Source organism: Artibeus jamaicensis, unplaced genomic scaffold (assembly GCF_021234435.1).
Source record: "Artibeus jamaicensis isolate MK-2021 breed Jamaican fruit bat unplaced genomic scaffold, CSHL_Jam_final contig_3126, whole genome shotgun sequence".
Classification (NCBI taxonomy): Eukaryota; Metazoa; Chordata; class Mammalia; order Chiroptera; family Phyllostomidae; genus Artibeus; species Artibeus jamaicensis.
This window is the reverse complement of record NW_026521723.1, coordinates 16,653,816-16,669,852: the sequence shown is the minus strand read 5'-3', so window position 1 is coordinate 16,669,852 and position 16,037 is coordinate 16,653,816. Positions and strand designations below refer to the sequence as shown.

Genomic DNA, 16,037 nt, shown 5'->3' with positions numbered 1-16,037 from the left:
AAAAGACCACATATTATATGATTCTATTTATACAAAAAGTCAGAAGAGGTAAATCCATGGAAACGGAAAGCAGATTAGCGGTTGCCTGGCTCTGGGAGGAGGGGAAAATGTGGAATGACTGCGTCATGGGTAGGAAACTCTTCAAAAAGAGAAATAGTTAAAATTTTTTTATTGATTTGAGAGAGAAACATTGAAACATCGATTTGTTTTTCCCCTTATTTATGTAAAAGGTGAAAGATTTATACAATTTAAAAAGAAACCAGACTATGCTCCCCTTATTTATGCATTCGTTGGTTGATTCTTGTACGTACCCTGACCAGGGATTGAACCTGCAACCTTAGCATACTGTGAGGACATTCTAACCAACTGATCTACCTGGCCAGGGCTGGGATTATTTTTTTTTGTTTGGAGTGGTGAAAATGTTCTGGAATCAGGTAGTGAGGATAGTTGCAAAATTCTCTGAATACATACAGTAAAAAGTGCTGAATTCTAGATTCTAAAATGATAAAATGATAAATTTTATAGTCTATTAATTTTATCTCAATAAAAAATTTAAAAGAAAGGTCATAAGCCATATAGAAGACAGGGTGAGATGGAAACATTATAAGGATTCAAAATTTGATCATAATTGCAACAGATTATTCTGATGAGCATACTGGTTTTTCTAAATATACCAGCTAAACTGGAAAAGGATGCTTTGTTCAGCTAAAACAAATGATGTGTACTATGGTCTTCACGCACCACTGGCTCTCCAAGTGTACATCCTGACCACTAGCAGCAGCATTACCTGGAAACATGTTAGACACATTTTCAAAAGCACTCCAGATATGCTGAACCAGAAACTTGGGGATGAGGCCCAATAATCTGTTTTAACAAGTCCTCTAGGTGGTACTGATGTGCACTAATGTTGGAAAACCACCGTCAAACACAAATGGCAGTTACCAGGTTTCTTTTTTGTTTAATGAGATATTTTTCCTTTTTGTTTTCCCAATTTTACTTGGTATTGGTTTCAGGTGTACATCTTAGTGGCCAGACAATCATATACTTTACATGGGGTACCCCTAGATATTTCTAGTACCCCAACTGGCACCATACATAATGACTGCAATACAATTCACTATATTCCCATGGTTTTCTTACATCCCTGAGACTAATTTGTAACTACCAATTTGTACTTAATCCCTTCACTTCCTTCACCCAGTTCCCCAAATTCTACTCCTCTGGCAACTACCAGTTTGTTCTCTGTCTATGAGTCTGGCTCAATTTTGTTTGTTCATTTATTTTGTTCTTTAGATTCCACATATAAATGAAATTATATGGTATCTGACTTTCTCTGATTGACTTATTTCAGCGATAATACCCTCTAGTTCCATTCATGCTGTCACAAATGGTAGGGTTTCATCTCTTTTTATGGCTGAGTAATATTCCATTGTAAATATATACCACCACTTTTTTATCCACTTGTCTACTAATGGGTACTTGGGCTACTTCCATATCTTGGCTATTGTAAATAATGCTGCAATGAACAGAAGGATGTTTATGTTCTTCTGAACCAGTGCTTGGGTTTCTATGAATAAATCCCCAGAAGTGGAATTATTAGGTCATAAGGTGGTTTCATTTTTAACTTTTTGAGGAAACTCCATACTGTTTTCCATATTGGCTGCACCAGTCTGCATTACTACCAACAGTGCATAAGAGTTCCCTTTTCTCACATTCTTACCAGCACTTGTCATTTGTGGATTTATTGATAATAGCCATTCCAACAGGTGTAAGATGGTATCTTATTGTGGCTTTAATGTTGAGCATCTATTCATATATCTATTGGCCATCTGTATGTGCTCTTTGGAGAACTGTCTGTTCACATCCTCTGCCCATTTTTTAAATTGGATTGTTTTGGTTTTTTGGTGTTGAGTAGTATGAGTTCTTTATAAATTTTGAATATTAACCCCTCAGCAGGTGCATCATTAGTGAATATGTTCTCCCATTTAGTAGGTTGTGCTTTCATTTTACTGATGGTTTCCTTTGCTGTGCAAAAATTTTTACTTCTTTTCCAATTTGGATGCCTTTTATTTCTTCTTCTTGTCTGACTACTGTGGTTAAGACTTCCAGTACTATGTTAAATGAAAGTGGTGAAAGTGGGCATTCCTGTCTTGTTCTTGATCTTAAAGAAAATGATTTTAGTTTTTCCCATTGAGTATAATGCTACATGTGGGTTTGTCATATACAGACTTCATTATGTTGAAGTATGAGTATATTCCCTCTATTCTCACCAGTTTTATCAGATATGGGTGTTCAATTTTGTCAAATGCTTTTTCTGCATCTGTTTATATGATCATGTGATTTTATCTTTCATTTTGTTTGTGTGGTGCTTCATGTTAATTGATTTGCAGATATTGTAACCACTTTGCAACCCAGGAATAAATCCCACTTGATCATGGTGTATGATTTGTTTGGTGTATTGCTAATATTTTGTTGAATATTTTTGCATCTACTTTCATCAGGGATATTGCCTTAGGATTTTCTTTGTAGTGTCTTTATCTGGTTTTGGAATTAGGAAAATGCTGGCCTCCTAAAAAGACTTGGGATTCTTCCCTCCCCTTGAATTTTTTGGAATAGTTTGAGAAGAAACAAGTATTAGTTCTTTAAATGTTTGGTAAAATTTGTCTGTGAAGCCATTTGGTCAGGGACTTCTGTTTGTTGGAAGTTTTTTTGAATACTGCTTCAATTTTATTACTTGTAATCAGTCTATTCAGATTTTCTGATTCTTACTGATTCAGTTTTAGAAGATTGTGTTTCTAGAATAGGAATTTATCCAGATTATCCAATTTGTTGGCATTTAGTTGTCTATAATATTTTCTTACAATTCTTTGTATTTCTGTGTTGTCAATTGTTACTCTCCCCCCCCCCCGATTTTATTTATTTGGGCCTTATCTCTTTTTTTCTTGATGAGTCTAGTTCAGGTTTATCAATTGTGTTTATCTTTTCAAACAACCAGCTCTTGATTTCACTAATCTTTTGAACTTTTTGGTTTTTGGTCTCTATGTCATTTATCTCTGCTCTGATCTTTATCACTTCCTTCCTTCTACTCACTTTGGGCTTTGTGTGTTGTTCTTTTTCTAGTTTTTTTTGGTGTAAGGCTAGATTGTTTATTTGAGACTTTTCTTGTTTTTTGTTTTTGTTTTTTTTGTGGTCGGCCTGTATTGCTACTCTGAAGATTGCTTTTGCTGTGCCCCACAGATTTTAAGTTGTTGTTTGTTCATCTTTGTTTCTCTCAAGATAAAATTTTGATTTCTTCCTTGATCTCATTGTTAACCCATTCATTGTTTAGTAACATGTTATTTAGCCTCCATTTGTTTGTGATTTTGTTTTTTTCTTGTAATTTATGTCTACTTTCATACCATCATGGTCAAAGAAGATGCTTGATACAATTTCAATCTTCTTAAATTTATTGAGACCTGTTTTGTGTCCTACTCTGTGGTATATCCTAGAAAATGTCCCGTGTGCACTTGAGAAGAATGAATATTTTGCTGTTTTTGTGTGAAGTGATCTTAAAATATCAATTAAATCCATCTGGTCTAGAGTGTCATTTAAGACTGCTGTTTCCTTGTTGATATTCTGTCTGGAAAATCTATCCATCAAAGTCAATGGGGTGTTAAAATCTCTGACTATGACTGTATTTCCATCAACCTCTCCCTTTGTGTCCATCAAGATCTGCTTTACATATTTAGGTGCTTCTATATTGGGTGCATAAATATTTACAAGGGTTATATCTTATTGTTGGATTGACTTTTTTATCATTATGTAATGTCTTTATCTCAGAGCCTCTGTTTTTAAAGTCTGTTTTGTCAGACATAAGTATTGCTACCCCAGCTATTTTTTTCCTTTCCATTTGCATGAAATATTTTTTTCCATTCTTTTACTTTTAGTCTGTGTATCTTTTATTATGAGGTGGGTCTCTGGTGGATAGTATATACATACAGGTCTTGTTTTCTTATCCATTCAGTTACCTATGTCTTTTGATTGGAGTATTTAAGCCACTTACATTTAAAGTGATTGTTGATAGGTACATATTTATTGCCATTTTATTCTTTATAACTATGTTCCTCTTTTTAAAAAATATGTCTTGCTCTTAAAGAAGACCCTCTAACATTTCTTGTAATACTAGTTTAGTGGTAATGAGTTTCTTTAGCTTTTTCTTATCTGGGAAGCTCTTTATTTCACCTTCAGTCTGAAATTATAGCCTTTCTGGGTAGAGCAGTCTTGGTTATAGGTCCTTGCTTTTCATTACTTTGAATATTTTATGCCAAGCCCTCCAGCCTGAAACATTTCTGTTGAGAAATAAGCGGACAGTCTTATGGGAGCTCCCTTGTAGTTAACTGTCTTTCTCTTGCTGCTTTTGAGATACTTTCTTTGTTTTAAACTTTTGCCATCTCCATTATGATGTGTCTTACTGTGGGCCTCTTTGGGTTCATCTTGTTTGGGACTCTGTGTTTCTTGGATCTTTGCGAAGTTTTCTTTCACCAGGGTAGGAAAGGTTTCAGCCATTATTTCTTCAAACAGGTTCTCAATTCCTTGCTCTCCCTCCTGTCCTTCTGGCACTCCTACAATGAGGATGTTGTTATACTTCATGCTGTCCTAGAGGACCCTTAGATTATCCTCATTTTTTAAAAATTCTTTTTTACCCCTACTCTGATTGCATGTTTTTTGTTACCTTGTCTTCCAAATCACTGATTTGATTCTCTGCTTCATCTAGCCTGCTGGTTGATTCCTTCTAGTGTATTATTGTTCATTTCAGATATTGTATTCTTCATTTTTGACTGTTTTTTTTTTTACGGCTTCTATGTCATTTTATAGTGTGTTACCTCTTGTTAAAGTTCTCACTGAGTTCCTTGAGCATCCTTATAACCACTGTTTTGAACTCTTTGTGTGAACTCCATTTCATTTAGTTTTTTCTTGGGATTTCTCTTGTACTCTCATTTGAGGCATGTTTCTTTGTCTCCTCATTTTGGCTGCCCTCTATATTTCTGTGTATCAGGTAGATCTGCTATGCTTTGGTATGGTGACCTTATACAATAGATGTTTGTGGGACACAGACGGGATATTTCTGTGATTCCCTGAGCTAGGTGCTCCAGGAATGTCCCTTGTGTGGGTTATGTGAGCCTTCCTGTTGTAGTTGAGTTTGAGTGCTCTTGGCCGTGGGTGGGACTGCCCCATCAGCTGGCGATAAGTATCTCTCCTGAGGGCAGTGTATGAGCTGCTGAGTTGGGGCTGGCTTCACAAGCTGAATTTGCCCCAACAGAGTCTGGTGTCTGCTGAGATCACACCCTCTGTGGTCTGAACAACTGGGTGTGTTAGGGCCCCTTGGGAGGGAATCCAGTGCAGGTTGAAGTCAGGTGCTGCCACTGATGGTTGCTGGGCTACCTGTTTGGAGCTACAAAGTGATCCACAGTTTGTGACTACCTACTCTGGGCCTGGATTTGTGCGGGAGGTGCCCAGGGGTGCACCAAGGTTGATTTCTGCTGGCACTGAATCCACGGACAGGTTAGCAAAAGGCCCAAGTCTCCTTGAGATCTGCCCTCACCTGTTAACTGTCTGGTAGGCTCAGTCAGTGTGTGAAAAAGCCTCTGGCAGTATGTGAGTTGTGTGATGGAGGCTCTCAGATGGAGGTGTTCATCAGATTGATACAGATTCAAACTTGACACCAGTGCTATGTTAGAGGCTAGTCAGCAGTGGTCTCAGGGTACACCAAGGTCAGCTCTACCCACCAAGTGCCTGTGGACCTTTGTGGTGGGGCAGGGTCTCAGTGATTTATTAGGGTGAGGCCAGCTGAGGCCCAAACAGACAGAGATGTGGCCTGTGAAAAGACAGTTCTGCATAGGAATGGTGGCGCTAGTCTGGTGTGTGAGGGAAAAATGGCCCCGCCCAAGAGTCAAACAACTCAGTTCTTTCCAGAGTCTACCCAGACCTCCTGGAGAGTCTTCTGTAATTGGGGACCAGGATGGCCACAGCCTGCCAACAATATTTCAGAGTGTAGCTAAGCAGGGCCAGCCACTGGCCGAGAGACTGGAGCTAGTGGCTTTCCCAAGGTGAGTTGGGATGCTACCACTCTGGCCCATGGGGTACAGGGTGCTGCCTCTCAGGCATTCTGATAATGTTCACAGCTACTCTGGCCCACAGTGGGGGTGGGGTGCAGGTACTCTGGTCCTCAGGGAGCAGGGCACTTCACATGCACTGGTGCTCTGGTGCACTGTGTGTGAGGGGGCAGGGTAAATGGTCTCTGACCCAGGGCCACACAACTCTGATTTTTTCTGAGTTCACTCTCAAGCTCCCTTCAAGAAAGTCTCTACCACAGGCTGATCAAGCAGTAGACTCCTGCACGTCATGAGCTTGGCTGGAGTGACAGGGGGATGGGAGGGTGGAGCTTGTGCAGTCTCTGCAGGCCAGGGCAGTTTGGAGGGGAGTGCTCAACCCAGGAAAGATGGTGTCTGTGGGCAGAATGGGAGAGGAACTCACCATAGGGACCCTGATGGCTGTCCCTTTAGCATTCTACCCAGAACCACACATCTCACTGTGTCCTCACAAGACTATATATAGTCTGCTCTGAGCTGCTCTTCCTCTGCTAGAGCCTGGGGTGAGTGGCAGTGAACAAGATTTCATGAGCTGGCCCTTTAAGAGGGCGCCTAGGTCTCTAACAGATGCCTGTCATTCCCTAGTGACCAAATCCCCAGATTTTTACAGCCGGACATTATGTGGGCTCCTCTTTCGGGCTCTGGTGCTCCAGGCTGGGGAGCTTGGCATGGGGTTGAGACCTCACATTCCTCACAGGGAGCCTTTGTAGCTGAGGTATTGCTCTAGATTTTCAGCTGCTGCATATGGGTTCAGGGTTAGACCTTTTCGTGTCTCCACCCTTCTTACTAGCCTAGATGTGGCTTCTTCTGTAAGTCCTTGGTTATAAGATTTCTGTTCTCCTAATCTTCAGTTGGCTGTGTAGGTTGATTTGTTCTGTAACTTAGTTGTAATTCCAGTTGTAATCTCCTCCTGGGAGGAGGTGAGTGTAGCTGCCACCTACTCCACAACCATCTTCTCCCAGGCTTCTTGATCAACTGGATTTCTGGTTTTTACAAATTGGATTTACATGAGTTCAAGCAACATTACCCAATTCATTCCTCGGGTTCACTGTCTATTATAAGACCTATAGGACTAAAGTATAATATTTTGCATCCCATAGTGCTCAGCCTGATATATCTTTCTTACCAATATGGCTACAGTGTATACTAACTAGTCTCTGTAAATTCACTTGCCTACAAACACACTCATTTTTCTATGGGTGGTGCCTGGTTTAGGGAAGGGCAAAGCAAGCACTCAGGAAAGGCTTGGGAAGAAAATGCAGTCTGAATACACATGTGAGTATGAACATGCTGCCTCTTAACTGATTCACTTAAGACTTCAAGATGAAAGCATGAGGGTATTCTGAAATTTATCACACTGGAAGTAAAGATGAAATCTAATAGTTAAAAGGAGGAATGTTGCCAGTGCCTCTAGATAATAACTCGAAGATTTTAAGAACTTAATAAAACCAATAGAACATTATTACAGTTTATCATACCATGTTCATGGGATAGTGCAAGTATGCAATTGACCAAAAAGATGCTACAGCCACCTGCAAACAGACCACATCTCTACTGCACACACACACACATGCACAATCCCCAGACACTGGCACACACACAGTAATCAGCATATACACAGTGCCAACGCTCAGAGTTAGAACCAGGGCCACCCTTACTTATTCTTGGGTCCCATGACTACGGCAAGAAAGGAGGATGGGCTAGTGGGGAGCAGGCCAGGAGGAACCATTACCATCGTTCTCTAGAGACCCGGGTGCACCATTGTTAAAGATTTGATCCACATGATTCAATATGAACTCGATCACCACCTGCTGGACCCGCACAGCAAGGAAGGCTGCATCTCCATTGCAACCGGTAGCTTCAATTTCTTTGGACCTAAATCGTGAAAGAAACACATTCAGTTCAGTGAGTCAACCCTGGAGCAGTAAGGGGGAGCCAGTGGGCCTTTTATACAAGCCCTGTCTCTTCAATGCATACAGTTTGTTAATCTGTAGAATATATGCATTCTTAATTCTCACCTGAAGATATGTTTAAGGATTTTAGAGAAAGAGGAAAGGGAGGGAGAGAGAGACAGAAACAGAGAGAGACAGTTTGACATGAGAGAGAAACATTGATCAGCTGCGTTCCAACCAGGTACTGAGCATGAGCCTTTGTGGTGTACAGGACGATGCTCCAAAGGACTGAGCCACCCCGCCAGGGACTAAAGGGACTCTCCACGTGCTGTGAAGCCCAACACACTGAACAAATTTAAAACAATTACCAGGAATTATATGTTGCAAGACTATAACACTATTATTAGTGAACATAGGAATTGATTTCTTTTCATAGGATCTGCCCCACCTGATCGTTCTGTGGGGCAGCTCATCATTTATAAACTCACATGAAGCAACTGATTCAGGTTACAGCCAGCTGTGACCCCACCAAAACCAACAAAAGCCAATGAGCTACATAGACAAGAAAGGCCTTTTCAAGAAATTATAACATACAGACCCATGACTTTAGTCACCTCCCGGTTCCAGCCATAGAACCAGAGTTTCTAGGTGAGCAGGCAAAAAAGTAAGGTTATTAAAATCACCTTTAATCTGTATGTGTTACAAAAGACAACTTAGCTACAGGTTTGTCTTCAAGGGTCTTCAGTTTTGAAGAACCCAATCTTCGTTTTCATCAGCGGGCTGTTCCAAGCCCACCGCAGGGATGGTGGGGTGAGGGGTGAGAGCGTGGTGGTTACCTGAGGAGGTTCGGCGCCCACACGAGGGCCAAGTTCCTGGCATGCATGTTGGTCTTGCTGCTGAAGGAGGCGATGTGGGCCAGGTGTCGAATCAGGTATTCCAAGGTCCTGTAATGGTTCGTTTTTTGTTTTTACAAAGTAAAAAACTTTAGGGCCTGTGTGAAGCTTGGAGATAATTTCTAAGTCTGGATTTGAGAGACTAAGTAAATATTTCTATCTTGTGAGTTTTGGAGGACTATCAGGAAGATACCAAGACTGATGGAAGTAATTTTCTAATTTTCTTGGCCCTCAGCATGTTGGCCTAGGGTGGGGAAGAGGGATATTCTTGGATGAAAAACATCTATTATTGCTGGGAAGTTCTATCCTACACCACATCAAAATCTGCCCCCGGTAACAGATGGGCAGGCTTAGGGAATAATGGGAGAAAGGTGGGAAGATTAGGGGCTGAAGTGGGAGAATGAAATGAAAGGATGGGATGATGCTTAACACTCAAGAGCTACAGTCAAACTCTGTTTTCAAACCCGAGCTTTCATCTTGGTTTTCACAGGTTTGGTTACTCTATGAGTCTGGGTAAGAATCTAGGATATCCCTGTGAGGATACCCTTGTGTGATCAGAATTAGAATGAGACCCCTGTGAGTAACCGGGACATGGGCTGCCCCTTCCCATCAGTGTCCCTTGTCAGACATCAACTCATTCTGATAAAAGTGACCTGTTCACTCACCTCAAAATGCCCCAGGAAAGCCACTGTCCGCTGAATTTGTTCCCTTTTATGATGACAGCCTGCATCTGTGGTGGTATTACACCCCCATGAGAGGCTGTGACTTTCTTTCACCAAGGATGCTTACCTATAATGGGATGGGGGAAGCTCCTGGATAACATGTTGGATCCGGGCCAACTGGCCTTCTTCTGGGCAACGCGACACTGCCTCCTGTAGAGAAGAACACAAACCCAGTGAGTGCCGAGCGGGTGGACACACACCTGCATCGCTGGTTCTATTTAGGCTCCTGGTCCTGCAGCCTTCCCAGCAGGCCTACAGATCATCCTTCCAAGAGGCATGCGTTTCTAGTAAAAACCACCGGAATCTCTGAGGGTTCATACGTGAAGCCTCTAGCACTGCACACACACAGAGGCCTGTGGATTGTTCCGTCTCTCTGCACTCTCAGATGGGTGTTAGGTATCTGGTAAAGAAGGTGTAGAATCTCAAGTGTGCCTTGTGTGGCAGAAAGAGTCACAGAGACTCTGGGAGAGATACAGAGACAGAGGAGGCGCAGATGACAGGGTGGCTCTGTGTTTACTCAGCCAGCTGTCTCCTTGGGTGCCAACAGCCACTTCCCATCCAGATTCAGACTATTCCATGCCCTTGCTACTACTCAGCAGCTGCACGTTGTAGATGCTGGGAAGCGGGGAAGACGTGCCTTCTCCAGCCAGATAAGAGCTCTTTCCCTGAGACCCAGTGGCCTTGCCAGGTCTTGCTCTCTGCTGTTTCCCGTGTGGGTATGCTGTCTGCGCCCTCCGGCCCGAGGCCCTTCCCGGAGGGGTTGCAGTAAAGGCAGTGCGATCACAGGCTTGTCCAGGAATTCTGAGCAGTGCAGGCGTCCCTGGGCAGATTCCCCCGCATCCCTGTCCTGAGAACCTATCCTGCCTGTGCCCAGGCTCCAGGGCCCTTCCCCGCACATGGCTGAGCGCTCCGGAGCTGCCATCATCGGAGCGCTTCCTAAATTCAAGGTCAACAGTAGCCACATCTTTCTTTTTTTCTGAGGTATAATTTATAGATAGTAAAAATGTACAAGTCTTAAGCTATAGCTCCATGAGTTATTTTATATGCACATACCCATATTACCCAACCAAGACTAAGGTATACTTCAGAAGGAGCTTCTGAGCTCACCTCACTCCTATGACCCTGAATCCATAGGCACATATGACTCACACAGTCTTGTATTCCTCCCTATGCTGGAAACTTGCTTCACATTTATGCAGAGGGTGGGCAAAAGTAGGTTTACAGCTGTTTATATGAAAAAAATGTATAATACAAGAATAAGTAATTATATAAGAATAAACACCTTATTTCATGTACTCACAACTGTAAGCCTACTTTTGCCCACCCCATATAGAAGGTCTGTCCAGAAGGTAATCAGCCCCGTAATATGAAAAAATAGGCAATTACTGAAAAAGATACAAGATACAGGAAACACTGTACATAGGACCATGATGCCTCAGTCCCCTTCAAAGTAGGCACTTGGGACCTCATATAGTTCTCCCAATTGCCGTCAGCTGCCTGTTGTATTTTCCCGAATCTCACTGATGGTCAGAAATCTCTTCCCTTTCAAAGGTGATTTTAGTTTTGAGAAAATCAAGAAGTCACGGGGCATCAAATCTGGGCTGTAAGGGGGCTGAGTCAGCTGGGCGGTTTGGCGTTTTGTCAAAAAACTCTGCAGGAGATGTGATGCACGAGTAGACGTGTTATTGTGATGAAGCTGACAATCAGCAGTTGCCCACAGCTGCAACTGAATCAGAAAAATAGTTCCCGCAGAGGAATGTTTAAGCTTAATGCAAAATCTGTTCCAGGTTTGTTGCTCTACTTGCTCAGTCATTTTGAATGCAATGGCCACGCGGTACACATGCTCACTCAACAGTGTCTTCCGCCCCACTGACTAGTACAGTAAAGTTGTCATTGTCCACATGCGTGCGTTTCAGTCCACTCTCTTTGACTGACAAGTTATATTGATGTTGCACAAGCCATTCTCATTATATTAACAATGGCTGGAATGTTTCTGGACAGATCTTGTATATTGTAAAATATAGTCTTTAATTTGATAAGTACTGCCCCCTGCAATACCACTAAAATAAGATCCTAACTATATTATTCACCTCTGCTCAGCACTTAGTTGTCATCTGCTTGCTGTGCATAAGGAGTGCAGTTCAAACGTGCAGTTATGAGAATTTTTATGCACAGAAAGGTAGAAGGAAGTTAACTTTATGGGGCACCTTCTGTTCGCCAGCCCTGGCGAGGGCTACACTTGCTGGGTCTGTTGTGTTCTAACCAGAGAGAACTAACTCCAAGGCGCTGCCCCAACCTTCCCAACCCCCTGACTAGTCTCCATTTTTTACCCACAACACTCACCACCTTTGCCTGTACTAAATAATGTGCTTATTTATCAGGTTTACTCTTTTGTCTATCTCCCTCTCTAGATGTAAGTTCTGTAAGTGCCAGGATGTGCCGAGTCCCAGTACCTGGCCCACAGATTTCTCTCCAGACTTATTCAATGACTGAGTACACTCCATTTCCCTCCATGCCAGGGCTTTATCTGTTAAGGTTTGGGGGGGGGGGTATTTTTTGTGCCTTTTAATTAATTGAAGTAAATTATATATACAGAAGTTTATCATTGTTAAAGGCAATCAAAATTCTCTACATGGAAAACTTGATATTTTGTTTTCTAAGCAGAAGTGGGGAAAAAGATGAGAGTGGGAGGGGCACAGTCACAGGTGCCTGCTGGTGGGTTTGCAAGCCTGAGAACAGAGCCAGCGTCAGCCGCGGCCTCCGACTCCATCCTTACTTTTTGAGACATGCAGGAGGAAAAGGGCGAGGACAGGAAGGGGGGCTGGAGCAAGCACCCTGACACCTCTGTTCTCTTTCCGGGAGTGGTCACTTAAAAAACATTTGTGGGGAGGACCCAGGCTGCCAAGGGAGAGTTTCATGGAAGGAGTAAAAGGAGAGAAACTCCGGGGGAGGGAGGGGCATGGAATGCAAAGTGGCGCCTCCCACAGTCTATCCTGCAAAGGGGGAGGGGCGGGAGGCCTCTCTTCCTCTCCCCACAAAGCTGGGATGAGCTTGGCAAAGCTTGCACACACTCACCCCCACCCTTTCTAAAAATGTATCTGGGGAATAAAGGTGTAGATGAATTTAACAGACCACATGGAAAGTTCCTTTAACATTTTAGGAAGCTGTTAGTCATCTTTGTTCTCTGAGAGGCAGGGCGGGCTCGTCCCCTGGTGCTTGTAGCTCCCATTTGGGACTGGCGTTTATTTTATTATTCACGGCCTCTCCCCATCACACCCCAACCCTGTTCAGAGGCTCTCCAGACCTTCGTTTCTCTCCTGGAACAGCCCAGTCACTGCAAACTTATTTTCGGCCCGTGCAGCCCCATCAGCAGTGTGGACAAACCATCTGGGGCTCCTCCTTCCAACGATACCCCCGCTGCAACTCGGCCCTTGCCTTGTGTTTTGCATTACTTATTTTAAAATTACAATTTTCATTTAAAATATTTACTCAATTAGATTAAAAGAAAGTACCTGGTACACATAATTTTGAAAATGCAAAGCAAACAAAGGAATACACGGAAGGAAGTTAGTGTTCTTTCAATAGTAGACCTCAGTCTCCAACGGCAACCACTGTGTGTCCTTCCCGACAGTCTCTTTGCCTCTCTGTCTTTGTCACATCATGGAGGCAAGCATGGCTATGGGATCTGGCCCGGCTGCAAAGTCCCTGTCTCCCATCATTTCCCCTTGCGTGCTCCACAACAACCAAGGTGGCCCCCACACATTCTCCCAAGCAACCAGGTAAGCCCCCCACAGCACCTTTGCACTTGCTGGTCCTTCGTGACATCTTCTCCCAGACGGTTGCCTAATGTGGTCCCTCACTTCCTCTATGTCTCTATTCACATATCACCTTACAGAGAGAGGTTTGATTTATCCTAACAAAAATATCAGTCCCCATCATTCTCTCCCCTGTACTTGCATAAATTCCCCTCATAATACTTATCTACAGTTCTCCTTACGTAATAATGAAATGCTTACTCTCTTTGACTCTATTTTAATTCTAGTCTGCATTTCTCCCCTGGCCTTCAGGGAATAGCTCTTGCTATAGATATGCTAATGTTAGAGGATTTCTGCTTGAGGCTTGAGCTTTTGGCCAAGATTTGCAGGCGCCTCAAGACTGGACTCAAAGGAAGGATGGGGGGACACGAAGAGATTTAGAGGTTTCCCTCCACTTCTGTGGGCACAGAGATGTCTGTGCTTGGTCATCCCACACACCTCTTGCCCAGCCTATCCTCCCTTCCCTGAACACAAAAGAAACCTGAATTCCGGGCTCTCTTAAGATGGATTCAAGGAAGCTCTAAGCGAGCCCGCCACCCATACCCCCTAGTCCCCAACCATCTCCAGTTTGACGCCTTCTCAATCAATAAATCTTTCCTTATTCCAAAATGTTTTCCCCGATGTTTCGAATATTCGCCTTTTGAAGCATTGGGCACATGTTACCTCTGGTAACACTTAGAGAATCACACTTTAAATTTGTTTATCACCTGTCTCTCATTAAAGTTGTACGAGAGCAAGGATTTTATAGGTCTTGCTCACTATGAATCCCCAGCACCCAGAACCATACTCCCCATACATAGTGTATGTAGTAGATGCCCAACAAATGTCTGATGAATAAAATGAGTAAGTGATTGAGTCCACATTTTGCTTTTCATTTGAAAATGCCAAACAGACGCACTTGTGCTACACTTCCAGGACACTGCTGAGGACCACACCTCCATCACAGGGAACACCAGCATTGCGGACTTCAACTTCATGTGGTCCCAGATATACTTAATAGAGGAAGGAAGAGGAAGATCCGACACACAGAGGAAAAGGCAATGTGATCACACAGGCAGAGATAGGAGTGAGGTGGCACCAAGCCAGAGAATGCCAGCAGCCACCAGAACTGGAAGAGGCAAGAAATGGGTTTTCCCTGAGGGCCTCTGGGACGGCCCTGCTGACACCTTAATTTCAGCCCAGGGAAACTGATTTCGGACTTCTGTACTCTCAGAATGTGACAGACGCAATTTCTCTTGTTTAAGCCACCAAGTGTGTGGTAATCTGTTACAGTAGCCACATGAAATGAATACATGTACTCAAAATTAATATGAAATATGAAAGGTAAAAACTTACTTCCTATCCTGCTCCCCAGGCGTAGCCACTACTCACTTCCTCACATGCAAAGCATGAAAGAAGCAACCTTCCCAGGCTTTCCAGTACCAAATACCAACACTGGTATCGTTTCCTATTTAGTTACATAGACTGCTTTATTCTGTTTTATTTTGTATTGTGGCCATTAAATACGCTTCAGAAATGTGACGTTTCACAGATACACAGGACTGAAAACAATAGATTGATTATCATTTATTTAACTTATCCCTTATTGATAGACACACCCATACTCCCCAAATTTTGATATTATAAATATTGCAATAAAATACTCATAAATCAATTATTTTTGCATATCTGATTATCTTGAATGGAATCCAAAAAATAAAGTTATTGTATAAAAAAATATGAGCTTTTTAAGACTTTCTGACAGTAATTTCAAGTGACTTTCTGGGTGCCCAGACAACTTACACTTCCAATAGGAAACTATGAAACGGTCAGTCTCACTGCAGTTATCCAATTTTTCTAGTATTATTGAATTGTTCCTTCATTAGTTTAGGATGCTTTCTTTACCTTACATTGAGTTATTTAGTACCTGAGCATATTTAAGAGCTGTTGAGTGTTATTTTTAAATAATGTGGTAGTTCTGAGACAAAATGTAAAATGTTTACTTCCATTTAACAGCTGTACCTTCATACAACCTCAAGCAAGAGCCTCTCTGAGCCTCAGTTTACTTATCATAAAAGAGACCAAATAAAAATTAACAAAATAATATTTGTAACAATAAATAGCAGCTATTAATCATTATTATTTTTCCAGTAATTTTTTCTAATTCTGTTATTCCATTGAGATATTATTCTACTTTAACTGTGTGAGTTGGGATTAAATCAATCATTGTAAGAATGTGAGACAATGTAATTGAGCTATTTCCAGGTCCCTGAAAAGGTCTGCTTATATGTTGGGGACCACCCTGCCTGGTTTCAGGAGCTGAAACCCCCCATGGCTAAGGCTGAGTGAGTGACCTTCAGACCATAAGCCACTAAGGAGACAAAGCTTATCTCTCTGGCAGGAGCATCGTTTCTGCTCCTTTTTCCATAACTGGCCCCCAGTGCTTGATCAGTCAGCCAATGACGGGTAAGATTCCCCAAGGGAGGATTGACCTAAGACAGGCACGATCATGTGGAGGCCCCGGGAAGGACTTGGGGGGCTATGGAGAAAGGGGGTGATGGACCCTTGCCCCTCAGCTTTGACGAAGCCCGAGTTCTCAGTCTGTCTG

At 42.6% G+C, this 16,037-nt stretch overlaps 1 protein-coding gene across 1 annotated transcript in view; it reads right to left on the bottom strand.

Annotated features, from left to right (window-relative positions):
• ARHGAP31 (Rho GTPase activating protein 31) overlaps positions 1–16,037 on the bottom strand; it is a 101,174-nt gene that overhangs the window by 23,808 nt on the left and 61,329 nt on the right. Inside the window, exons 4-6 of the mRNA XM_037158725.2 lie at positions 9,703–9,785; positions 8,857–8,964; positions 7,861–8,003 (exon numbers count right to left, since the gene is read on the bottom strand). Of these exons, the coding sequence (XP_037014620.2) occupies positions 7,861–8,003; positions 8,857–8,964; positions 9,703–9,785 (334 nt within the window). The remainder of the gene's footprint in view (positions 1–7,860; positions 8,004–8,856; positions 8,965–9,702; positions 9,786–16,037) is intronic.